The sequence below is a fragment of the Hemicordylus capensis genome, chromosome 2, assembly GCF_027244095.1.
Source record: "Hemicordylus capensis ecotype Gifberg chromosome 2, rHemCap1.1.pri, whole genome shotgun sequence".
NCBI lineage: Eukaryota > Metazoa > Chordata > Lepidosauria > Squamata > Cordylidae > Hemicordylus > Hemicordylus capensis.
In genome coordinates this window covers 265,916,606-265,942,725 of record NC_069658.1, presented here as the reverse complement: position 1 = coordinate 265,942,725, position 26,120 = coordinate 265,916,606, and the positions used below count along the sequence as shown (strand labels likewise).

Here is a 26,120-nt window from a genome sequence, read left to right as displayed (position 1 = left end):
GCCTCAGGCTAGTTTGGTGTCAGACCCAGATTTGGGAAACCGGGCCTCCACTAGACAGCTGCTAAGTGAGGGGCTGATTTTGCAGAAGAAAGCCAGTCGTTAGCATGTGTGTGCGCGCTTAACCCTTCCCCTTTGTGCTGCTTTCCCTCTGCAGCTTGCTTTCCCCCACAATGCAACAAATATGAGTCCAGAACCCTGGCAGGAGGGAAGGTGACTGAAGGTGGGGTTTTGCAGGGGGGAAGTGGTAGGCAGGGGAAGGGTTAAGTGCTCTCCTCCTACCCAGTGCTTCTCTGCTGCAAGCAGTTCCCTCATCCTGCCACTTTGCAGCTGTCTGGCAGGGATCCACATTCCCAAACCTAGGTCTGCTGTTGAACGTATGTGCTCCAACTGCCCCTCCTTACCAAGGACAGTCCCTATCTCTTTGGCACTGTTGCTAGTAAATCACTGGCAAAATTATGTGGATGAAAGATTCTGCTGATGTTGTTGTTGTTCTTTGGGATTCTGTTCCCTTCCTAGAATCTCTGGAAAGTTAAGTCTCTGAGGAAGAAATGCACTTTGTCTCTGATGCACATTCATGTGAATAAGAACAGCCCTGCTGGATCAGGCCCAAGGCCTATCTAGGCAGCATCCTGTTTCACAAAGTGGCTCACCAGACCTCTGGAAAGCCCACAGGCAAGAGCTGAGGGCATGCCTTCTCTCCTGCTGTGGCTCCCCTGCAACTGGTATTCAGAGGCATCCTGCCTCTGAACCTGGAGGTGGCCTATAGCCACCAGACTAATAGCCATTGATAGACCTATCTTCCATGAATTTGTCTGTGCCCCTTTTAAAGCCATTGAAGCTAGTGGCTGCCATCACCACATCCCAAGACAGAGAATTCCATAGATTAATTACATGCTGTGTGAAAAAGTACTTCCTTTTGTCGGTCCTAAAATTCCCGGTTTTCAGTTTCATGGAATGACCCCTGGTTCTAGTGTTGTGAGAGAAGGAGAAAATTTTCTCTCTGTTCACTCCATGCATAATTTTATATACCTTTCTCATGGCTCCTATTAGTCACTTCTTTTCCAAACTAAAAAGCAATAAGGAAGTTGCTCTAGGCCCTGATCAACTTGGTTGCCCTCTTCTGCACCTTTTCCAGTTCTACAATGTCCTCATTAGGATACGGAGACCAGAACTGTATGTAGTACTTCAAATGGCCGCATCATAGATTTGTATGAAGGCATTAGAATACTAGCATTTTTATGTTCAATCCCCTTCCTAATGACCCCTAGCATGGAATTGGCCTTTTTCTCAGCTGCCATGCACTGAGTCACATGAGCTGTGAAATGCAAGCACATGAAGACTGAAGCACTGTGTAGTGCAGAACCTGTCATTTCTTGCTAAAGTGTTTGATGGACCATTTTGAACCTTTGATAACCTACCCCTGTGAGTTTAGTATGTATAGCTGAACCAAAAGAAACATCATCCTCTGGCTTGATGAATCAACCAAATTGCCAATGTCTCTTAAGAAACTTGAAAGAGATCTTGAGATTTGAAAAAGAAAATGCTAAAACTTAGTTTCACTTTAAATTGTGGTTTCAGCAGAGCTGACAGGACTTCCCAGTTAAGCGCAGCTTGTCCGTGCTCCAGACTGTGTACCACTGCCGATTTAATTCTTGGCGTCATCAACTTTGTATCCCATTTTGTCAAACATAGCTTAATGTATTAACTTTCGCCACAAAATAAATGTGAGATTATGTAGTGGAAAGTAGGCCTAATAGAAGCTGAGCGTAGACAGCCCATATCGGAGGGAAGTTGCTTTTGGCCTCCTATGACAGCTTCCCTTATAGCTGGGCTTCTCGAACCCGGGTTTCCAGATGTTGTTGCACTACAGCTCCCATTATGGCCAGTGGCCTTTGACTGATGTGACTGGGGATGATGGCAATTGTAGTCCAACAGCATCTGGGTTGGTTCTGACTACAACATGTTATAGTCAAACAACATTTTATTTATTTATGTCTCTGTAAACCACTTTGGGAACTTCTGTTGAAAAGTGGTATATAAATATTAGTCGTCTTCATATCTGAGAACCCAAGACTGAGAACACTATTTATGGAGTAAATAGCAGCTTCAGAGAGGTTACCTTTGTTGGAAGTGCAGGCTGGGGGAGAAAGGGTTAACTTTTCTCCTTCTCATGTACTGCAGTCCAAATCTAGATCACTTGCTATTGAAACATACACGCGCGCGCACACACACACACACACACCCCACCCCACCCCACCCCACCCCGCCCCCTTTGGAAGTGCAGTGCTACCTTAGCAGCCTCCACAACCACTCCTCCAAATATGCCTTTTTAAAAGGCCGTTTTGAAGGAGAAAAATCCCAAGATTACTCTTATTGTTATACTAAGCTCTTGCCACCATCTGTCCTCGCCAGTGATAGAACTTCACCCTTGCAGCTTCTCCTCCTCCTCTTCCTTCTTCTGACTAGAACTCTGACATCCCCCCAGCTAGACACAGGTGCAAAATAGTGACTTCAGGGATTGGGCCAGAAGTAAAATGGTGTCTCAGGGCATAGAGCCAGTGAACTACTGCACCCCATACACTGGGATGACCTGCATATACAATTGCAAATCTATATCAGAGTTCTACCTGGATCAGAGATTCCAACACAAACCTCTAAACTTGGCCAGTGGAGCTGCAGCACAATCTGGTCAAAGGCAACCAGTTAATAGTCCTATTTTACAGGTGAAGTACACCAAGGCTGAGCCACCTAGTGGTGTAGCGGGAAATGACTTGACTAGCAAGCCAGAGGTTGCCGGTTCAAATCCGCACTGGTATGCTTCCCAGACTATGGAGTACACCTATATCTGGCAGCAGCGATAGAGGAAGATGCTGAAAGGCATCATCTCACACTGCGCGGGGGGTGGCAATGGTAAACCCCTCCTGTATTCTACCAAAGACAACCACAGGGCTCTGGTCGCCAGGAGTCGACACCGACTCGACGACACACTTTACCTTTAATTGATTAAGAGTCAGAAAACCTTGCCTGAGAGCAAATCGCTGAGATCAACCAGTAAATCCCAAATCTACTTTCTGCCCTAGAACAAGGCCAGCACTTTCCGGTGGCTGTATGTTGCCACATCAAAAGACTGGTAGTCCTGATCTCAGGGAAGCATATCCACCATTGCTGCTCTTTCAGTTGCAGAACCTATGCTGGCCCTCTGCCTTCCTGCTGCAGCAGATGTCTGCTGCGCTGTCCCTGTTCTACAAGCATCTAATTCTGTGTGTGCCCCCGTCCTGGGAAAAGAGGTAGCTGTTTTTTCCTTTACTGAATGGAGCATGGGAAGTTGCTGTAGTGGCACACCCTTAGTATCTGACAGTGAGCGTGAAGCAGTGCCAAGCTGTATTCGGGGGAAATGGCTTTGGGTTCTTTTTAGCATAGGTCCACCCTTTTGATACATTCTACCCATATCTTTTCCCTTTTGACACTCTGACCTGTTTAGCTGGTTAGAAATCTCAGCCAGTATTGCTTCTGGGAGCTAGTTCTTATCTAAGCCTTTGTGGTTGGATCCTTGTGTCCATGCCAGCCATAGACATTTCAGGGCAGCACAGCAGTAGCGCTGGAGGCAGGAAAACAGCACCCCACTCTGGAGTCTGCTGCTCAAAGCAACTGCTTCACATTGCTTCACTGGAAGGCTGGCCTTGCCCCATGGAAATCGTAACTTGAGCTTGCTGGTTTTCAGGTGAATGCACTATTTGTGCTTTCTTAGAGCTGCTGATCCTGTGGTTGTGTTGATTTCTGTAGACTCTGTGACATTGTGCTTTACTGGGATCTTTGTCAAAGCCAAGGATATCTTGATTGTCCCAGAGTATAGAGTTCATGTAGCACAGATGCTGAAAGGCAAGGAGGGAGAAAGAAGGGAAGGCACAGCCCAGGAATAAAAAGGAGACCTCAAAAGTCCACCAAGGGGTGACATATTGAGACCCAGTAGGTTTCAGGTCACTGACAGAGGGTGTCTCCCTCCCTCTGAAGGGTAGCCTTCATTTACTTCCTTTTTACACAGCATCCGGACAGTGTTGTTGCAAATGTACTGCTTTCCAGTGTTTTCTGAATGCTTGCTCAAATCTGATTTGTGACTTAAAAATAATCATAATAACGTTATTACATAAACATAATAACAGCCGTTTTGGATCAGGCCCAAGGCCTATCTAGTCCAGCATCCTGTTTCACACAGTGGCTCACCAGATGCCTCTGGGAAGCCCACAGGCAAGCGACGTGGGCATGCCCTCTCTCCTGCTGTTACTCCCCTGCAAATGGTATTGAGAGGCATCATGCCTTTGAGGCTGGAGGCGGCCTATAGCCAGACTAGTAGCTATTAAGAATCAGATTCAGGAAAGGGCTAAGCCCCTTTCAAAGCCATCGAGGCTGGTAGCCTTGACCACATCCCATGGCAGAGAATTCCATAGGTTAATTATGCACTCCATGGGAAAAATGCTTCCTTTTGTTGGTCCTACGTTTCCTGTCATTTAGTTTCATGGGGTGACGCATTGCAAGCCTGTTGAGTGTAGATGAGCAAAGTGTTATTGAGAGTTTTCTGGGTTATGTCTCTTTAATGAGTTGCTTCCCTCCCAGCCATTGCATACTGGCTCCCTGGCAGCCTTTAGCTGGCAAATGTGTCTCTGCTTCCAGCAGCAGTGCCCAACTCAGATTCCTCCTCCCCTCCTGCTCATCATGCCTGTCCTTCAAAGGCTTGGAGTGTGGGGGAAAGAACAATTCCTCTCCTGTCTTTGCCAGTTCACACCTCTGCTCTGCACTTCCCGCCTTCTAGTCCATCTGTCCCCAGCCCCAACATGCACCCTGGATAGGGGAGGCTCACCTGACTTAGGGGTTCTGGCTGATGTTTTCCCTTTGCTACTGCCTCCAAATGCCACACTGCCAGCCTTGACCCATCAGCTAGTAGAAATCCAGGCTCTTAATGCTGCAGTCTCTGCTGAAGGCTAGGTTCTCATTTCTACTTTGCTACAACAACAAATGTTTATATACCGCTTTTCAGCAAAAGTTTCCAAAGTGGTTTACATAGAGAAATAATAAATAAACTAGCTGAGCTGGGCGCAGAGCATCTGCACCTCTGCCGGCATGATTCTCCCCCCATCCCCGCCTGTGGTTTCTGGCTGGCGGGCTGGCGGGAAAGCTGGCCCATCACCTCCTCTGGCCCGCCCGCCAGTTCCCGGCAGCTGGGCTGGCCCGCCGCTGCCTGCTGCTCCCAGTGGCGGGGTCAGCCCGCTGCCACCTCCCACCAATTCCCAGTGGCCGAGCCGGCCCACTGCCGCCTGCTCCTGCTGGCCAGCCTGCCGCCACCTGCTCCCGCCGGCCAGCCAGCTTGCTGGCAGCTGGCATCCCTATTTTCTCCCCATCCCGTTGCTAATCGGCAGCTGCTCACGAACTCTCACGAGAGCTGCCACACATGGGATTAGTGACGGGTACGTCTAGGAGAAATAAATATATAGATAAGATGGCTCCCTGTATCAAAAAGGCTCACAGTCTAAAAAGAACCATAAGATAGACACCAGCAACAGTCACTGGATGTATTGTGCTGGGGGTGGACAGGGCCAGTTACTTTCCCCTTTCTAAATAAAGAGAATCAGCATGTTAAAAAGTTGCCTCTTTTGCCCAGTTAGCAGGGGTCAGGATAAACCCAGGATAAAATAAACATGATGCTATTTTTATTTTATTGGGTGACCTGATTGGAAATGGGGAATTTGCATTGGGCATTGCTGTGAAAATCAGGGAGACATTTTGTTAACTGCAGGCTGCAGTCCTGTGCCCATTTCCATTATATCCAGAATGGATGTAAGCCCCATTCTGTTCAACACTCTAATCACTGTTACTTTTGAGTAAACTTGTGTTGGATCATTGCTGTATTTTTTTACAGAGTTTATAATGGTATTTAGTCCCTTGTGAAACCACTGCTTTAATTCCTCTTCCAGCATATTGTGGAAAAGCAATGCCCTAGCAGTGCTAAACAGCCCTAGTGTAGAAACTTCCTTAATCTCTTTAAGAGGTGACTAGAACAATTTTGCATGCTATCGCAGAGCAACTATGTGATAGCATGTGAGGTTATTCTAGTAAACTCTTGAAGAGATTAAGCCAGTTGTCCCATTTTATGACTTGACATGTGCTTGGCCTTTAACATATTGTGACCTTCAGGGGCATGCCAAGGCTGGAGTGGGTCCTGGGACAAAAAGGTTAGTGGTCAAGATGGGCCCTCAGGTGGCCAGGTACATCCCCCACTCCCCCGTTTCAATTGTAGCTATGCCCCAGTGACCTATGAGATCTCCTCCTATTTTTATTCTATAGTTGCTGAAATTATCAAAAGACAGACCCAGATTATTCTGGGCATGCTCTTCACGTGAACGTGTCTTGTCAGAAACAGTTGTTAGTTTCATTATGGATTTATATTTCACTTTGTCCATTACAGCTGTTTATCAATCTTATAGCTCTATCCTATGCACATATACTTGGACATTTCCATCCTCAGTAAGTCTTTCTCCTAGGTAAATGTGCACAGTGAAATCTTTAATCTCATTCATTCTCCATATGTTCCTCTGAAGTAGGTGGTTGTTCCCATTTTATAGACAGGGAATTGAAGCTATCCACTGAATCTATTGTCAAGTCGGAAAATAATTGATGTTTGCCTGGACTGATTGAATTTAGTATTATTCTAGATGCTTTACAGTGATCCCTCAGAGTTAGCTAATTACAGACCTGTCTCTAATCTTCCTTGGTTGGGTAAGATGATTGAGTGAGTGGTTGCTTCTCAGCTCCAGGCAGTTTTGGATGACACAGAATTCTTAGATCCTTTCCAGACTGGCTTTCAGGTGGGCTGTGAGGTTCAGACTGCCTTGGTCGGCCTGATGGATGTTCTCCAATTGGCAATCAACAGAGGGAGTGTGGCTCTGCCACACCTTTTGGATCTCTCAGCAGCTTTTGATACCATTGACCATGGTATCTTGCTGGGTCGCCTGAAGGAGGTGGGATTGGTTGGCACTCTTTTACAGTGGTTCCGTTCCTACCTCTCTGACAGATTCCAGATGGTGTCGCTTGGAGACTTTTGCTCTGAAAAATGAGAGCTAAAGTATGGTGTTCCACAGGGCTCAATACTGTCTCCAATGCTTTTTAACAGCTACATGAAACCGCTGGGAGAGATTGTTGGGAAGTTTGGTCTGGGGTGCTATCAATATGCTGATGACACCCAGATCTGTTTTTCTATACCAACTTGATCAGGAAATGGCATGACCCCCTTAAATGCCTGCTTGGAGGTGGTATTGGGCTGGATGAGGGTTAACAGGCTGAAGTTGAATCCAAATAAAACGGAGGTACTGTCTGTAGGGATTGGGATCTGAGAGAATAACAAAAACGTCTTTAAAGGAATAACAAAAACTTCTTTAAATACATTGGAAGCAGGAAACCTGCCAGGGAGGCGGTTGGACCATTAGACAATGAGGGAGTAAAAGGGATTATTAAGGAGGATATGGAGGTTGCAGAGAAGCTAAATGAGTCCATCTTTGCGTCCGTCTTCACAGCAGAGGATACTGAGCATATACCTGTTCCTGAACCAGGCTTTTTAGGGATGGAGGCTAAAGAACTGAGTCAGATAGAAGTGACAAGAGATGATGTTCTAAACTGTCTGGAAAAACTGAAAACTAACAAATCACCAGAGCCGGATGGCATCCATTCAAGAGTCCTCAAAGAACTCAAATGTGAAATTGCCAACCTCCTTGCTAAAATATATAACTAATCCCTGCAATCGGGCTCTGTACCAGAGGTCTGTAGCAAATATAACACCGATTTTCAAAAAGGGGTCTGAGTACCAGTTGCAGGGGAGTAACAGCAGGAGGGAGGGCATGCCCTCAACTCCTGCCTGTGGCTTCCAGCAGCATCTGGTGGGCCACTGTGCAAAACAGGATGCTGGACTAGATGGGCCTTGGGCCTGATCCAGCAGGGCTGTTCTTATGTTTAGATTTGCCTGTTCTGGATGGGGTTACACTCCCTCTAAAAGATCAGGTTGTAGTCTGGGAGTGTTCCTGGATCCCAAACTCTCCCTGGTTTCTCAGGTTGAGGCTGTGGCCGGGAGTGCTTTTTATCAGCTTTGGCTGATACGCCAGATATGTCCATTTCTGGAGACAAATGACCTTAAAACAGTGGTACATATGCTGGTAACCTCTGGGCTTGACTACTGTAATGTACTCTACATGGGGCTGCTTTGTACATAGTTCAGAAACTACAATTGGTTCAGAATGCAGCAGCCAGATTGGTCTCTGGGACAACACGAAGGGACCACATAACACCAATTCTAAAAGAACTTCACAGGCTGCTGATACGTTTCCGAACGAAATGCAGAGTACTGGTTATTACCTATAAAGCCCTTAATGGCTTAGGTCCAGGGTACTTAAGAGAGCACCTTCTTTATCATGAACTCTGTCACCTATTAAGATCATCTGGAGAGGTCTGGTTATGGTTGCTGCCAACTTGTTTGGTGGCAACTCGGGACCAGGCCTTTGGAACTTGCTCCCTGCTGAAATAAGAGCATCTCCTTCTCTGTTTGTTTTTAGGAGGACCCTGAAGGCGCACCTATTTTCTGAGGCCTTCAACTGATATCAGTTTTTTTTTGAATTTTAATTGTTTTTATCTATTATGATTTTTATCTTTTTATGAATTTTTAATGTTTTGTATTTTACATTATGTTTTAATTCTGTACACTGCCTAGATATTTTGATATTGGGCGGTATATAAATTCAATAAATAATAATAAATGATAAGAAATGGGCATGGGCATGCCAGTAGAGGCTTACAAGCTGTTGTAAATAATATTTTATTTTATATTCATTCATTCATTCATTCATTCATTCATTCATTCATTCATTTGATTTCTATACTTCCTTTCCAAAAATGGCTCAGGGTGGTTTACACAGAGAAATAATAAATAAAAAGGATGAATAAATAAGAGTATATAACACTCATATTATACTCTTATATAATCGTATTATAAATAAGATTATATAACAGTTTTCAACAACAAACCTTTCTCAAAGAGAATGAGAAGATGGTTTTGTGTCCCAAAGGGTATTACAGTCTGAAAGGAAACAAAAGGAGAGACACCAGCAGCAGCTATTGGGACATAGCCGCATGCTATGATGGGCTGAAAAGGAACAGCTGCCGTGATTCTGCCTTCTAAATATAATGGTCACTGCTTTAAAAGGTGCTTTTGTCTAGTTAGCAGGACAAAATATATTTTCAAATCAAGAAGATAACATTTCAGTTCCCTCAAAAGTCAAGTTTGACCTTTTGTTTGCTAGTTCACAAGTCTTGTTCAGCTCTGGATAACAGGTTGTGTCATATCAGATAGCATGGACTATTCCAGTTCTCTCTTGTGGAAATAAAGCTTTCCTAGCTGGTCCTTTGAGTAGCAGAGCTTTCTGGAAAGTAAGACGGAAAGGATTTCTCATTTGGCATTTTGATTTCTTGGTTGCTTGAGCCAGTTTCTGAAGTTGCATAATGAGTTTCTTTCTTTACTCTATAAAACTGTCATGATTTCCATTGTGCATATTTAGGTTTTGAGTGTCTTGAGTCTCATGGTTCTAGCAGGCTGCAGGTGTCTACCTTAAAAACTTTAAATGTTCCCATTGTCACAACTTCTATTATTATTGTTTAGAATACACACCCAAATGCACACTGCTGTTCATCAAAAGGTTCTGAGTAGTTTACATAGCAAAAGAAATGAGAATATAGTTCCCTGTCCCAAATGAGCGCTCACTCTAAAATGAAACCCAAAGTAGATATCGACAGCCACTGAGAAGAATGTTATGCTGGACTGAATAAGAACAGTTATGCTGTCTCCCTCTGTTAAATATAAGAGAGTCATCACTTTGCCCAGTTACCAGGAGTTCCCTGATGTTCCAGGGAACTTGAGATCCAAAGTTCTGTTTGAGGGTTAATGATCTCTAACACAAAATTCTTATCATCCCCAGAAATGTACACCTTGGGGTTTCCTGTCAGTATGATTTACTTTATTGTGCTCATAGATAGATAGATAGATAGATAGATAGATAGATAGATAGCATTTATTTATCTTCCATGTCCTGTTTGGGGCCAGATTTATCTGTCTTGCTCTGTGTGTGTGTGGTGGTGGTGGTGGGGTTTGGTGGTGGTGGTGTGGTGTGGTTCTTTTTTGGGGGGGATGTGTAGAAATGTCCCTTTCTATGGTCTTGAAGATGTTTTTGTGCATTTTTACTTTGAAATAATTTCGGAATTTGGCATGCTGTATTAAAGTCTGTTCGTTCTTTCTCCCTGCTTTCATTTCCCATCAGCCTGAGAATCTGCTATATTACAGTCTGGATGAAGACTCCAAAATCATGATAAGTGACTTTGGGCTATCAAAGATTGAAGGCTCAGGCAGTGTCATGTCCACAGCGTGTGGGACTCCTGGCTATGTGGGTGAGCAGCAGAGGCTTTTTTCCTGAATGAATAGGGTGAATTGGGCTTACAGAGGAAGAAAACCACATGGTGCTATATGGGATTTTCATGAGGATGTTGAACCTGGAGGGTGGGGCTAGGGTTTGTCTGCAGCCTACCTAGAAGAAGGAGTTTATAAGTACCTCTCCAAATATGGATAGCACTTTTGAGTAGGAAAAAGCATGCAGATCATGTGTACATTGTGATATGTGACAAACCACACATGTGTGTCTCCGTATGTACCTGCACTGTGAAACGGTGGTTGGCTGCAGGCTCCCAGCATGTAATCCATAGGAAGAGCCCTACTGGATCGGGTCCAAGCCCTATCTAGTCCAGCACCAGTTTCCCACAGTGGCCCATCAGCTGTCTTTGAGAAGCCACACAAGCAAGAGGAGATAAAGGCATGCCCCCTCTTCTGCTGTCGCTCCCCTGCAACTGGTGTTCTAAGGCATCCTGCCTCTGAACCTGGAGGTAGCCTATAGCCATCGTAGCCCTTGCTGTACATGAGAATCTCCACACGCTTTGCACACCTTTTGTCTGCATAAAATGCTAGCCGTATAAGAAAACTTGCAATGTTTGAAGCAGCCTTAGGGGCTTCTTAAAATGAGGGGTTCCCCTCCCTGGCAGAGTGCCAGCCAAGGGTTACTTCCACTCTAGCGGTCGTCTTCAGAATTGATATCATTTGTTCACTCTGTGTTTTTGCTTCAATTGTTTATTATTATAATTGTGAAGCTGTGGTCTGTTGTGTTTTTTTTGTTTTTTTTTAATTAAAAGAGCAATTCTTCTGGCTGCCAAAAGGAAACTAGTCACTGAAGCCTCCCCCAACCCACAAGCCCAGAGAACAGAAACTAAGAGCCAATTTAGGAATGCCACAGCTAGGCGAGTGAACAGGAAGCAACCAATTACAAGGGCAGAACAGCTTTGAAAGAGAAGGGTCTGGTGGAAACTGCTAATTAAAGGGACAGTGGCAGGAGATGTGGGACATTGGTTGTAATAAGACTTACTTCTGAGTAAACATAGGAGAATCTTGCCCACATGAATGGAGGTCACCAGGAAATGTAGTGCTGTTTTAAGTGCCGTGTGGAACCACCGTGAGGGGTGGTAAGCCTGTGTGGGCTACACCCTTCTGGCAGGGTTCACAGAACCAAATGCTCCTCCATACAAAAATGTTCCCTGCATATAGAAAATTAGCGTGCTAGGGAGAAGTTAGACTTGGAACCCTTCTTGCTGACCTGCTAGTCTTCTATATGGAGAGAATGGTTTTTTTCTATGGAAGAGCATTAAATAATGTCAGCCCCAACCTGCCATCTGAAGTTGTGCAGCCCAGGCAAAGGTTTTCTATCTAAAGTCAGACCCATGGGATGGGATGGGATGGGATGGAGCTGGAGAGGAACAAGAGCTAAAAGCAGAGGTTTTGGAGGAAGGATCTGAATGGGGGTACCAAGCTAGGTAGAGCAGCACTGCTCATGGGCCAGGACTAGGGATTGTCTTGGGGAATGAGGGAGGTTTGCAGCCAACCTTCAAAAGGGTATTGTAGAGTCAGAAAAGATGCAGAAAAGGGTGTAATCAGGGGGCTGGAGCGACTCCCCTATGAGGAAAGGCTACAATGTTTGAGTCTCTCTAGCTCAGAAAGAAGGCAGATAAGAGGGGGGATGTGACAGAGGTTTATAAAAGAATGCACAGTGTGGATCAAGTGGAAAGAGAAATTTTTCTCCCTCTCTCATAATATTTGAGCCCAGGGTCATCTGTTGAAGCTAAATGCTGGGAAATTCAGGACAGACAAAAGAAAGTACTTCTTCATATAACATGTAGTTCAACTATGGCATTTACTGCCGCTAGTTGTGGTGATAGCCACCAAACTAGATAGTTTTTAAAAGGGATTAGACACATATATGGAGGATAAGAGCTATCAATGGCTACTGGCCTGGATGGCTGTATATTTCCATCAGGATCAAAGGGCAGGCCCCAGAACAACAGCTGCTAGGGAACACCAGCAGGAGGGCAGGTTGCATTCTTTGTCCCGCTTGCATGCTTCCTAGATTCTATTCTATTCTGTTTGTTTGTTTGTTTGTTTGTTTGTTTTCTATTTATTTTCTATTTATTTATTTTAGTTTTATACTTCCTTTCATAAAGCAACTCAAGGTGTTTACAAAAGTTAAAATACATCAAAACTCCATTAAAATAACATTCCACACCTTACAATCAGTTGAACAGTAAAAACCATAAAACAACAAATAAACCAGAAAAAAAACCAAAAGCCATCCACCATAAAAAAAGACAAGCAGAAACAGGAGAGCTGAGAGACCTAGTTGGTCACAGCATGAAGCAGGATGCTGGACTAGATGGGCCTTTGACCTGATCCAGCTGGGCTTTGCTTCTGTAACCTATTGTGAGGGATTTCTTGGGAGAGCAAACTAGGGAGAGATTCCTATTACAAGGGCTAGATTTGCCAGTGAATCAGGTCAGGGGCAATAAGGCATTTCAGCTTCTAATGGTCGCCTTCTTTCCTTCTCCCCCATTGTCTGGTCCAGCTCCTGAGGTGTTGGCACAGAAGCCCTACAGCAAGGCCGTTGACTGCTGGTCTATTGGAGTCATCGCCTACATCTTGTATGTATTGAGTCGGGGTAGGAGGCAGGTAGGGCAATGCAGATGGGGTTGGATAGGCAGGTTTATCAAAGGAGTCCTATTGAGCTGAATGCCCGATGACGTCCTGCCATTTTTATCCTTCCATGGTGTCTCCAGCACTGTGTTCATATAAGTGCTCTGTGTGCTCCTTGATGGCTCCCTTGTTTTATTCCTTGACCCGCCCCCTGCAGACTATGGCACAACCATCTGCAGTACTCTTGTTTTGATGCAAACTCTCTTTTGCGGGTGGTCACCTTTTGCCACAAAAAAAATCCCTCTCTCTTTAATGAAAGCCTGGTGGGGAGACTACAGCTTCTGTAATCGCCATGCTACTGCGATGGGGAAAACAGCATTTTTTCCGACCGTCCAACTAAATTGCACAGAAACCCTCCTTTGGGTCAAGAACTGGCAACTTTTTATTATGGGTTGTACGTACCTCACACTAAAACATTTTTAGCAAAAACCTTTGCTAACGTAACCCAAGGGAAAAAAAGAAGTCTGCAACTTGTACAAATTATGCAAATCTGTACACGTTTGTTTGGTTAGCATAATTTATTCAGCTTGGCTGGTTCTTGCTGTGGGAGGGGAGGGGGCTGAAGCCCTAGGTCCCTGCTGGAAATCCTGCTCCTCCTCTTTGCCCCCATCCTAGCTTTCTGAAAGTTTACCAGGCATTACCCAGGCATCTTCTAATCTATCTTCACAGCAAAGGACTTGCAGTTTTATTTATTTGTTTTGAAGCTGAGATTCAAGAGTGTACCATTCTGCATCCAGTAGCAAATTCCATATCTGAATAGCACTATCGTAGACATACTCGCTAAGTCCTCACTTTGAGATAGTGCCTGCATTTTTTAAGGCTCTGAGGCACTGAGTGAGGCCACAGCTGTGGGGCCCCCCACCTATTGAGGCTAACAGTAGTGTTCAGATTAATGGAAGCTCTTAGTGACAGCCAGAAGCCCACAACTCCCCCCCAATTTTACCAGAGCTCAGGAAATCCACTACCCCACTTAATGCCTGAAAAATGATGCCTGGTGAGTGGAAAGAAATCCTGACAAATAATGAATCAACATAGCTCGAGGAATAATCTGGCGAGTAAATATTTTGTCTGGCTGCCAATTACTGTATCCAGTGTAACTGTCAAAAACATCAGCTAAGGAAGTCATCACAAAATCTGTTCCTCTTCTCTAATTTGAGCCTTGCTAGCAGGGCATTACGTTTGGCCCACAGCAGGGTTGAAAGGAAGATGGAAGAACAGGGTTTGAGCAGCCGTAGCTTCAATTTCACTTGGTGCCTTGATGTAGGCACCATCTCCAGGTGATGATCTGGCAACCAGGATTGTCACACACTTGCTTTGCTCTATAAGTACTGTGAAACATTCTAATCTCCAGGCCAGGAAATAACCTGATCTCTTTCTTTCTCTTCCTCCCCCATGCAGTTACCTTACTTCTCCATACTGTTTCGCCTGTTCTCAGGCTATAAGTTTTTATTCCCCGTTCCCTCAGTGTGTCTCCCTTGGGCCTTATAGTCACACGTGCTGTGTCCCCACTCTCTCCCCTCAGACTGTGTGGCTACCCTCCATTCTACGATGAGAACGACACAAAGCTCTTTGAGCAGATCTTGAAGGCGGAGTATGAATTCGACTCCCCCTACTGGGATGACATTTCGGAATCAGGTGAGGGGAAGTTATGCTCAAGGTCCTCCAGTTTCAGTTTTAGTTTTTTGTTTTGTTTTAGTGGCTTGTGCCAGGCTGTTCACAGGGATTTGTCTGGGCTCTCTTGTAAAAGATGGAGGAGGGGGTGTGTTCAAGGAGATTGGGGTGGCTATTTCAGTCGTGGTGGGGAATACAGAATTTGGTGCTGACAGGCCAGCATGCCGTTACAGGGGGAGTCCAGTAATTCAATTACTGTTTTCCCTGCCAGCTGCCCTGTCAACTCTCAGGCCTCCAACTCCCCACCAGCGTTCCCTGTAAGAGGGATTCCCAGATGTGGTTGACTACAACTCCCATAATCCCCAGCTAAAGGCCATTGAAGCTGGGGATTCTGGGAGTTGTAGTCAACAACATCTGGGAATCACAGGGAACACTGCTCCCCACTGAACCTAATCATACTCATGCTCCCCACTGGACCTAACCATGGCATTACAAACCTTACATACTTTGTAATGCCAGGTCGGTTCAAAATAAGATCAAAATCATACATGATTTGATTGTAGATGGAGCTGACCTGACGTATAACTGAGAACTGGTTGGGGGAGGCTAGTGGTCCTGTGTGGGCCCAACTTCTTCCCCCAGGGCACTCTGTTGTTGAGCAGGTATGGGGAAGTGGGTGAGGGGGTGGAGTGGCTGTGGTCCATAAGAATAACATCTCCCTTACCAGGATTCCTGTCAGAGAACTGACATATTGAGTGTTTTTACCTTAGGTTGGGGACTCGGGATAGACTGGGGATTCTGTTAGTGTACTGTCTACCCCACTGCCTAACAGACTCCCTAACTGAGCTGATGGAGCTGGTTGCTGAGCTGCTGTTAGTCACTCAGGCTTTGATGCTGGGTGATTTCAGTGTCCACTTTGGGATTGGCCTGTCTGGTCCTGTTCAGGAGTTCATTGCAGCTATGACAACTGTGGGTTTGCCCAATCAGTCCTAGGACCTATGCATGTTACTGGTCACATGTTGGATTTGGTCTTTTGCTCAGATCAGGGGGGTGTTCCATGGGTGGGGTCTCCTGTAGTTTCCCCATTGTCATGGATGGACCACTTTCTGGTTAAGGGTGGTCTCACAGTTACGTCTGACCCCTTTAGGGAGTAGGTGGACCTATTAGAATGGTGGACCCAAAAAGGCTGTTGGATCCAGTAGGATTCCAAAGGGCCTTGGAGGGTTTGGGAGTCGGTTCTGCAGTGATTCTGTCAGTGCCCTGTTGGACGATGCCCCTGGTGGCTACCTGGAACAGGGAACTTCCCAGGGCAGTTGACATGATCACTCCTAAGCATCCTCTCCAACCCGCTTCAAAACTAGCTCCATGGTATATAGAAGACCTGTGGGAGCTAAAGCGGCAAGGTAAATGACTGGAGCACAAATGGAGGATGACTCATTTTGAATTTGATATAAAACAGCAAAGAGCCCATTTGAAGGCCTGTGCTGTGGCAATAATTGCAACAAGGAAGCAATTTTATTCTGTGCATATTGCATCTTCAAGTTCTCATCCAGCAGAGCTGTTCCGGATTGTTAGGGGTTTAACCCAAGCTCTTTCTGTTTCAAATCTGTTTCCGGAAACAGTTTCTCATTGTGATGCATTCAATAAGCTTTTTGCAGATAAGATTTCTAGCATTTGGGCTGATCTGGACGTCAGTATTTCTGCAGGGCCAGTTAGGGATGTGTCCAGCAATCCCTCTTGCAAGGTCAGATTGGATGTTTCAGTTTGTGAGTTCACTCCTGAGGATGTGGACAAGCTGCTTGGAGTGGTATGGCCTACTACCTGTTCTTTTGATCCTTGTCCAACATGGCTGATTTCATCTTGCAGGGAGGTTGTTGGAGTTGGCCTAGTTGATATCATTAATATCTCACTGAGGGTATGCCTCCTTGTTTGAAGGAGGTAGACCCCTTCTTAAGAAGCCCACTCTGGATCCCCTGGTGATGAATAATTATAGACCAGTCTCCAACCTCCCATGGTTGGGTAAGATGACTGAGCATGTGGCGGCTGACCAGCTTCAAGCGGTCTTGGAGGAGATTGATTATCTAGACCAGGCATCCCCAAACTGCGGCCCTCCAGATGTTGCTGAACTACAACTCCCAGAATCCCTAGACACAATTTTTTGTGGCTGGGTATGCTGGAAGTTGTAGTTCAGCAACATCTGGAGGGCCGCAGTTTGGGGATGCCTGATCTAGACCCTGGCTTTAGGGCGGACTATGGGATTGAGACAGTCTTGGTTGGCCTGATAGATGACTTTCACCAGGGAACTGACAGGGGGAGTGTGACTCTGCTGGTTCTTTTGGATCTCTCTGTGGCTTTCGATACCATCGACCATGTTATCCTTCTGGATCATCTGAGGGAGTTGGGGATAGGAGGCCCTGTTTTACAGTGGTTGGTGACAGTTGCTCTTCAAAACAGGAGCTACTAGGTGGAGTCCCTGGGCTCCATTCTTTCACCTGTCCTTTTTAACATCTGCATGAAACTGCTGGGTGAGGTCATCAGAGGATTTGGTGCTGGATGTTATCTATATGCTGATGATACCAACATCTATTTCTCCATTTCCTGATATTGATGACAAGGTGTTAGCCCCTTAAATGCCTGCCTACAGTAATGGGCTGGATGAGGGATAATAAATTGAAGCTGAATCCAAGCAAGACAGAGGTGCTCATTGTTGGGGGTCGTAATCTGCAACACAGGACAGAACTTTCTATTCTGAACGAGGTTACACTCTCCAAGAAAGAATAGTTTCATTGTTTGGGAGTGCTCTTCGACCTGGGTCTCACACTTGAGCCTCAGGTTGAGGCTGTGGCCAGGACAGCTTTTTACCAGCTTTGATTGATTCGACAACTCTATCCATTCTTTGAGGACAATGACCTGAAAAGAGTGGTGCACCAGCTGGTAACCTCCAGGTTGGACTACTGCAATGTGCTCTATGTTGGGCTACTTTTGCACGTATTTTGGGAAGTTCAGTTAGATCAAAGTGCAGCAGCCAGATTGGTCTCTGGGGTATCCCGCAGAGACTACATTATGCCTGTTCTCAGACAGTTGCACTGGCTGCTGATATGTGTATCCGGGCAAGGTAGAAAATGCTTGTTGTTACCTTTGGCTTAAGTTCAGTTTACCAGAGAGAGCGCCTTTCTCCACAAGATCCCCACTGCTCATTAAGATCATCAGGAAAGATCAGTCTTTGGTTGCCATCAGTTCATCTGGTGGCAACCTGGGATTGGGCCTTCTCACTTGTTACCCCTGGGTTGTGGAACACACTCCCCATGGATATAAGAGGATTATCTTCCTCGGAGGCCTTCAGGAGAGCCTTGAAGACCCATCTCTTTAGTCTGGCTTTTAATGAGATCTAGTTTTAATTTTAATCTGTGGTTTTTTTTAAATTAATGGTTTTATCATGTTGTTTATTTTAATGTAAACCGCCCTGAGCCACTTTAGGAAGGGTGGTGTGCATGTGTGTGTACACACACACACACACACACACACACACACACACACACACACACAGAGATATTTTTGAACAGTAGAATGAAGAGAAATCGCCATGGTTCAGTGTTAGAGCATCAGCTTTGCATTCAGAAGGTCCCAGGTTCAATCCCTGACATCTCTAGGTAGTTCCATCTGAAAACCTGGAGAGCTTCCGTCTGTCATTGTAGACACCGAGCTAGATGGATCATTTAACTGACCTGGTATAAGGCAGCTTTGTGTGTGTGTGAGAGAGTGTTTGGCTCATTTGCTTGTATTCTTTCTGATCCCAGCCAAAGATTTCATCCAGCATTTAATGGAGAGAGACCCCAAGAAACGCTTCACCTGTGAACAGGCACTGCAGCATCCTTGGTAAGGGGGATTGAAAGCCCATCAGCCATTTTGGTGGATTGGGTCAAAGCACTGAATCTTGTGAGAAAATTAATATTTGTGTATTCTGCCCCCACTTTAAAAAAATGTATATACTGACTTCCTTCCAAGAATTAGAACTCAGTGTCCTGCCTGATGAGGTTGTCAGGAGGCTCAATATGACGGACTGTGATGTCACAGGGAGGGCCTTAGTTCAGTTGCTGAGCCCGTGCTTTGCCCACAGAAGGCTCCCTGTTCAGCCCAACTAAAAAGGGTTCTCCAGTTGTGGGACTGGGAAGACTGCTGCCGCAGAGCAGGGAAACAGCTGCCACTTGGTATACTTCTCTGGACAGGATGGATCAGTGGTTTGTCTGTCTCAGGTAAACCTTTGTGCTTGCTTGAGCTTTCGGCAGCAATAATGGGGACGTGTTTGCAGATAATTCAGTTGAATTGCTAGGATTTTGATCTGCAGCCGTATGTTTTTCTCCTTTGTTTAATACTGTATTTGAAGCCTTTGAAGTATTTGGCCTTGAATCCCAACAAGGCAGGATATTTTTAAAGAAATAAACATCAAGGAGGTTCCTAAGTGCTATGCATATTAACAGTCCAATCCTAACTCTGTTTGTGTAGAAGAAATTTCCAATGAGTTTGAAGCAAATCTTGATAGATTGCGAATAGTAGGAAGAATGCTTAGGCTGACAGCCAAACAAACTACGTAAACGAGGCGTCATGATACCTAGATTACAACGAGGTCTTGGACGTATTGGGTGCACAATCTGGATTTCTAAGAACCTTTGTGTTCATGAGGGTTTCTTGCTTTCTTCACATTTCTGGCTTTTTGACATGCAGCAGCTGTTTGTGAAGGAGTCCGGCAGGAAGCAGGGCTTCTGTACTTTACGTGTCTTTCCATGTCCCTCTTTCATGGTCTCCAGTTACACCCCCTTTTTAATTTAGCTCCACTGCCCCTCGCCCATAACTCACCTGTTGCCATCATGCTTCCACACACCCAGAATTATGTCAAAATATTGGATTCAGAAAAAAATCATGTCCTTTGAGTGATCTTTGACAATAGTACTAGCAGGGAATTGGATAGGGGTTTTTTTGTCCCAAGTCATCCTGGAAAGTAGTCCTGCATACCTGCCTGGATGGGGTGGGGGTGTTTGCTGGACAGATGTGAGCATATTAGGAGATTCTCTCAACAATTCTGGTAACTGGATTGTCAGGGGTAGAATAATGCTGCTGTTAATCTAATACTGTGTGTGTCTGTGTCTATGTGTGTTTTTCTCCCCATAATGATCAACCTGCAGATAAATAAAAACCAAGTTTTCTGTAATGGCTGCAAGAATATCACCTGGAAAAAGCAGAAGTGTATATCAACATATCTTATTTATTGAAAACATGGATATCCCGTATTTTAATAAATGAGTCGAAATCAACTTGACCACACACTTTTTAACCTTTATTCTCAAACTAGCTTATAGCCTGCAGTATAACCTACCATAGTTATCAAGCTGGCTTATAGCCTACAATATACCTATAGTTATTAACAAGCTGATTTATAACCTACAGTAAAAATAACAATAAAAACAGTTAACACAATGAGAGTTTGATTAACAAAGCAACACTTTCTTCAAAAGCAGTTAAAAACTGTTTAAAGGTAAAAGCATGTATTTTTCTGGACTATTGCCTAAAAAATGTTTAACTTGGTGCCAGGAAAGCTGATATGGAGAAAGAGTTCTGAGTCGCCATCACCAAAAAGGTCCCATCTTTGGTATCCACCCATCTTGCCTCAAAAGGTGAGATTGCCCAGAATCAACCCACTAAATACTATCTTAAGATCCAGGCAGGTCTTGAACAGCCACCTTGTCCTGACCTTGGCATTTCCCCCCTTGCCAGACCACTTTAATGTAGCTTGTACTAGAGAATGATGACATGTGAAGTTCCTGCAATGACTGGAATAAGTAGAGTACTTTTAGCAAGAACCAATCTGCTTTCTTTCCTAGGATTGCTGGAGACACGGCATTGGACAAGAACATCCATCAATCAGTCAGCGAGCAGATCAAAAAGAATTTTGCTAAGAGCAAGTGGAAGGTGAGGGTGCACCACCTGTAGCCAGGCGTTAAGGTATTCTCACATATGAGGCTTAAATCCGTTCCTGCTTAAATCAGACGGCAATGCAAATATAAAGCCTATATTGGTCAGAGTATACATTTGAGTTCTTTGCCTTGTTCTGGTGCGCATTAATAACATCCACACATGGCATTATTAACATGAGAGGCTCACGTGCATGTTTTGGAGTGTATCTACACTACAGACTTACATGAGTTTTATACCAATTTAATTGGCATGGTCTGCCCCCAAGATTTCTGGGAATTCTAGTTTGGTGTAAAGAATTCTGATAGGTCTCTGGCCAGCCGCCTCATAAACTTCAATTCGCAGGAATCCCTGGGGAAACGGAACAACTTGTTCATCTAATTTAAGCCCATGATGCAGGTATATCTTAGTCACACAGATGAGAACTTGCATTTGCTGTCACACTTTCTGCTAGCAGTTGGTGCTGGAGATGTGGGGAGGGGGGAAAGGAAGAGCTTTTGTCTCCTCAGTGTTTCTCTCTCTTGCTCCAGTTTCCTTCACCTTCATATCTGTGTTTCCCCCCCTTTTTCATAGCAAGCCTTCAATGCAACTGCTGTGGTAAGGCATATGAGGAAGCTACACCTTGGAACCAGTCAAGAGGGACCTGGTCAAGCCATTCAGGAGAGCAACGGTGAGAGGCTGGGAGTGCCCCTGGATGGCATGGACTCTTTTCCTCACTATCCTGTAGTGGCCCCTAGTCTACAGCTGAAGCAAACGTTGCTTCTAAAATACTCTTTTGAATTCTGCTCTGTGAATCCTTGCCAAACATTGGCCAAATATATTCTTCCAAGCATGCACCCAAGATTTGATAGCAGTGTCTTTATATTTGAAGAAATCTATATATCTATTTCCGAAACAGCTGGAAATGTTACAATCCATATGGACACATAGCCAGAGCACCTGTGGTTGAGATGGAGGTACTAGCAGAGTCAGGGTAACCATCGGATAACATTGGTTTCACAAAAATCTGAAGTTGGGGGGGAACCCCAAACTGCCCACTTGTAACTCAGTGGAGCAAAATGTTTGTGGACTCAGAGGGCACTTAACAAACAACCAGGTGAGTGGAGCTAATGTAATTCAGGTGCAAGGAGTGTGGGGAAGGAGGGCTTGAACAGAAAGAGTGGGGATTTCTCAGCTTCAAAATACTCCCTCAAGAATACTCCTCCCACAGACAACCCCTTTGGCTTCAACCTAAAATTTTCACCATGCTCAGGCAGAGGCTCAGGTAACACATGCACACCAGGGATATACTGCAACATTTTATTGTGGGGCCATACTTGTTTGGTCTTAATGTTTGATATGTTAGCAGAAAAAGTTGATGTTGGCGATGCTATGCACATATTAACTTCTAAACAGTTCTGTCCACCCAGACTAGTCATGTGCACGGACCGGTTCGGAGGCCATTCTAAAGGCCTCCAGACCGGTCCGGACACGGGGTGGTTTTGGTTCGGGAGGATGGGGTGGGGGGTTCCAACAAGAAATGGGGGGGGCGTTACTCACCCCGGAGACAACCACACCGTAATTCACTGAGCAATCGGGCGGCAGGATATCTCCCTGCCGCCCGCTTCATTCCCCGCTCGGCGGCTCCGTCCTCATGTACTCTAAAGAATCCTCCTCCTTAAGCATTTAGACCCTTCAAAGCCCCGCTGGCGCTCGGCTGGCGGGCGCTCGGCTGGCGGCCGCCCCAAGAGGACCCCTGCCGCCCCCATCCTTAAGAAATAACCTCCCATTGCAAGGGGACGGCAGGAGAGCTGCCTGCCGTCCCCTTCCGCTTTGCCGGTCTGGCTGCAAAGGGCTTCTAAGAAGCCCTTTGCGCACGTGCGCGAAAGGCTTCTTAGAAGCCCTTTGCAGCCAGACCGGCAAAGCGGAAGGGGACGGCAGGCAGCTCTCCTGCCGTCCCCTTGCAATGGGAGGTTATTTCTTAAGGATGGGGGCAGCAGGGGTCCTCTTGGGGCGGCCGCCAGCCGAGCGCCCGCCAGCCGAGCGCCAGCGGGGCTTTGAAGGGTCTAAATGCTTAAGGAGGAGGATTCTTTAGAGTACATGAGGACGGAGCCGCCGAGCGGGGAATGAAGCGGGCGGCAGGGAGATATCCTGCCGCCCGATTGCTCAGTGAATTACGGTGTGGTTGTCTCCGGGGTGAGTAACGCCCCCCCCATTTCTTATTGGAACCCCCCACCCCAGTGCCGGACCGCAGCTCCACGGTTCCGTGCACACCCCTAACCCAGACCTCTTTATTTGCACAAAAAATAAAATATAATTCACCAGATGTTACGTGTTAAAAGCAAAACAGTTTCAGTGTAGAATACATCATCTTTAGTTGCTAATACAGACTGAATGTCTCTGGTTCTTAAATTCCTTCCCCCAAGATAAGCAATAGGCGAGAGAGAAACATCACCTCTGTAGCTGTGATGCTTCTCTCCCGCCTATTGCTTATCTCGTGGGAAGGAATTTAAAAATCGTTGAGAGTTGTATTAGCAACAGAAGATGGTGTATTTTACACTGAAACTGTTTTGCTTGTAACCTGCAATATTTGGTGAATTTTTTTTAACGCAAATAAAGAGGTCTTGGTGGACAGGTTTTACTCATGTCCCTTTGAGACAGGCAGTACTCATAAAAACTGACACAATTTGACCCTATCTTAGCCACGAGCAAGCACTGAAAAAAAGTGGAGGGGAAATTCTGGAGCAGGTAAAAAGCACATGCATACACAGGGAAGGAGGCATAGGGCAGAGGTGGAGCTGAAACAAAGTTCCATGGACATTCAACATTTGTCACAACTTTACAGTCATCATTTGAGTGACAAATCTGAACGAGTCAGCATCTGAATGTTAGGTGTGAAACGTTATCCAATAATTCAAATGGTTAACCATTTGAATTATTGGATAACGCTTCACACCTAACATTCAGATGCTGACTCGTTCAGATTTGTCACTCAAATGATGACTGTAAAGTTGTGACAAATGTTGAATGTCCATGGAACTTTGTTTCAGCTCCACCTCTGCCCTATGCCTCCTTCCCTGTGTATGCATGTGCTTTTTACCTGCTCCAGAATTTCCCCTCCACTTTTTTTCAGTGCTTGCTCGTGGCTAAGATAGGGTCAAATTGTGTCAGTTTTTGTGAGTACTGCCTGTCTCAAAGGGACATGAGTAAAACCACCAGAATAAAGGAATATGATATTGTGCGTGTGATGCAAAAGTTACCTGGTGGGCTCCTGGCCATGAGTCATTCGCTTCTCCCACAGCTTCTTTCATCAATACCCTCAATTCTATTTACCTAAGATAAATGGTATCTTGTGGAACTCTGTAAAATAGTAAATTTATTGAAGCATAAGCCTTTGTGGACTACACTTCATCAACTGCATCTAATGAAGATAACTGTGGAGATGTTACTAAAGTGTGGAGGATGTTCTTGGTTGTAGGGCAGTGGGAAATTACTTGGGTTGCAAGATCCCTTAAATATGTCCTCTGTGATCACCAAGAAATTAGGTTTTGCTAAAACAATTCAAGTATTTGCAAGAGGGATGACTGAAGGTGCGGTAAAACTTGCACAAATCTGGCCACTTAATATATGAAAATGAATATGATGAATATTTATATACTGCTTTTCAAAACAAAGTTCTCAAAGCAGGTTATACAGATATGAATAAATAAAATGGCTCCCTGTCCCCAAAGAACTCGCAATCTAAAAAAGAAACATAAGATAGACACCAACAACCACAAGAGGGCTGCTGTGCTGGGGATGTTACTTTCCCCCTGCTGAATAAAGAGAATCGCCACTTTAAGGTGCCTCTTTGCTCAGTTAGCAGGGGACAGACTAGAAGATGGGGCTAGGTCCCTTTACGCTGTTGCACTGCTGTGTTGTGTGCTTATTGGTTAATTCCACCCTGACAGCCCACTTTCTTTCCTCCTCTAGGCTCAGCTTCTAGTAGCAGCGAGGAGTCCTTGGGGAATAACTCTCACCGTCAACCTCAGGACTGAACGCTCCTTGGTGGACAGAAGGACAGATGGCAGTGCCAGCACCAATCCATAGCTGGGTGGGCAGATCCAAGCCCAATTTTGCCATGCTGCCACCAGCAGAGCCAGGAAGGGTCTGGGACTGCCACCACACTCCTCCCTGCAAAGTGTGGCCGAATCCCCATTGCAGGGGGAATTGAAAGCTCTTCCTGTTAAGCTGCATCTCCCCAAACCTGGAGGTGGGAGCTGATCCCTTAGGAACCACACACTTCCCTGGAGATGCTTCTCCCTTGCTCCGCCATAGAATGGCCCGTCCCTCAGCCTCCTGTCCAGATCTCGAAAAGAAATACCCTATGGCCCTTTACAGCACTGGGTCACTGAAGGGGCTGTTTCCAGCTCTTCATCTAATCGTAGAGCTAGAAGGCACGAAAAATGTTAAGCGAGTCCCCTAATCAGTCCATGCAAACAAGTGAGCCCTAAGCAGAGAGAAGATGCATTGTGTGAAGGGGCCTGCAGCACCGCCAGCTCCAGCTGCCACAAGTCTCACACATTAGGGGAGGGTAAAGCTGCTTCATTTAGTGGAGGAGCAGCTGCTCTATCTTGTAGCCTCTCACAGCAAGCCCTTGTGGGGAGTGGGGGGCTCCTCCAGGCAGGAGGAATTATGTCTTTCTGCCATCATGAAGTATTGAGCTGGCCTGGAGGAGCATTTGGTTGGTTTGACTGTAGCCCTCAAAACACACCTGCTATTTTTCCTGTCCCAAGGAGAACTTGTAGGGTGAGGGAGAAACACAGTGCTGAAGATTTTCAGTGTGTTTCAGGATGAACTGAGGGAAATGCCAACTGTGGCGGACACCCAGTGATACATAGGCATTAGCCAGTAACCCCTCTACTCCTGGAACAGTTTTGCAGTTGTTTTTTAAATGTTTGTGATTGGGGTGGTTGAAGAGGTAAGTGAAGAATGAATACATGCACCCCTGTGTGTGTGTTTCAACATTTAAGCAAACAAACCCAAAACCAAATAGTTAGGAAGCCCACCTAAGATCTGAGGGAAAGGCGGCCACACCTCCATGGCATGGGAACCAACTCATCAAATCCAGCGTTCAACTTGTTGGCCTGTATGTTTGCAACACCAAAAGCCCACTGTGCCTGCTCTTACGAAGCTGTGTCTGTCTTCAGCCAATCTGGCCCTGGCACCACCCAGCTGGCAGAACCAGGATTCTTTCCATGGTCCGGTCCTCCTTCCCTTGCTGACCCTCCTCATCTCGAAGCTCACAGGTCCTCACTTTTCTCTCCTGTTCTTTCTCTCCACCCTCTTGGTTCAAGGAGAACTTTCGAACTTGAAGTTTCTATTTTGTTGCTTGTTCTTGTATTAAAAAGGAAGGAAGTGCATATGGTTTTAT

The 26,120-nt window shown here is 45.5% G+C and overlaps 1 protein-coding gene across 7 annotated transcripts in view; it reads left to right on the top strand.

The window, feature by feature from the left end:
• Nucleotides 1-26,109, top strand: part of CAMK1 (calcium/calmodulin dependent protein kinase I) — a 54,104-nt gene extending 27,995 nt beyond the window's left edge. For all 7 annotated transcript variants that reach the window (XM_053301584.1, XM_053301587.1, XM_053301588.1 and 4 more), the window contains exons 6-12: nt 10,347-10,473; nt 13,023-13,098; nt 14,673-14,785; nt 18,559-18,637; nt 20,638-20,725; nt 21,302-21,398; nt 24,680-26,109. In XM_053301584.1, coding sequence (XP_053157559.1) covers nt 10,347-10,473; nt 13,023-13,098; nt 14,673-14,785; nt 18,559-18,637; nt 20,638-20,725; nt 21,302-21,398; nt 24,680-24,744 — 645 coding nt within the window. In that variant the 3' untranslated portion in view covers nt 24,745-26,109. The remainder of the gene's footprint in view (nt 1-10,346; nt 10,474-13,022; nt 13,099-14,672; nt 14,786-18,558; nt 18,638-20,637; nt 20,726-21,301; nt 21,399-24,679) is intronic.
• Nucleotides 26,110-26,120: the final 11 nt, after the last annotated feature.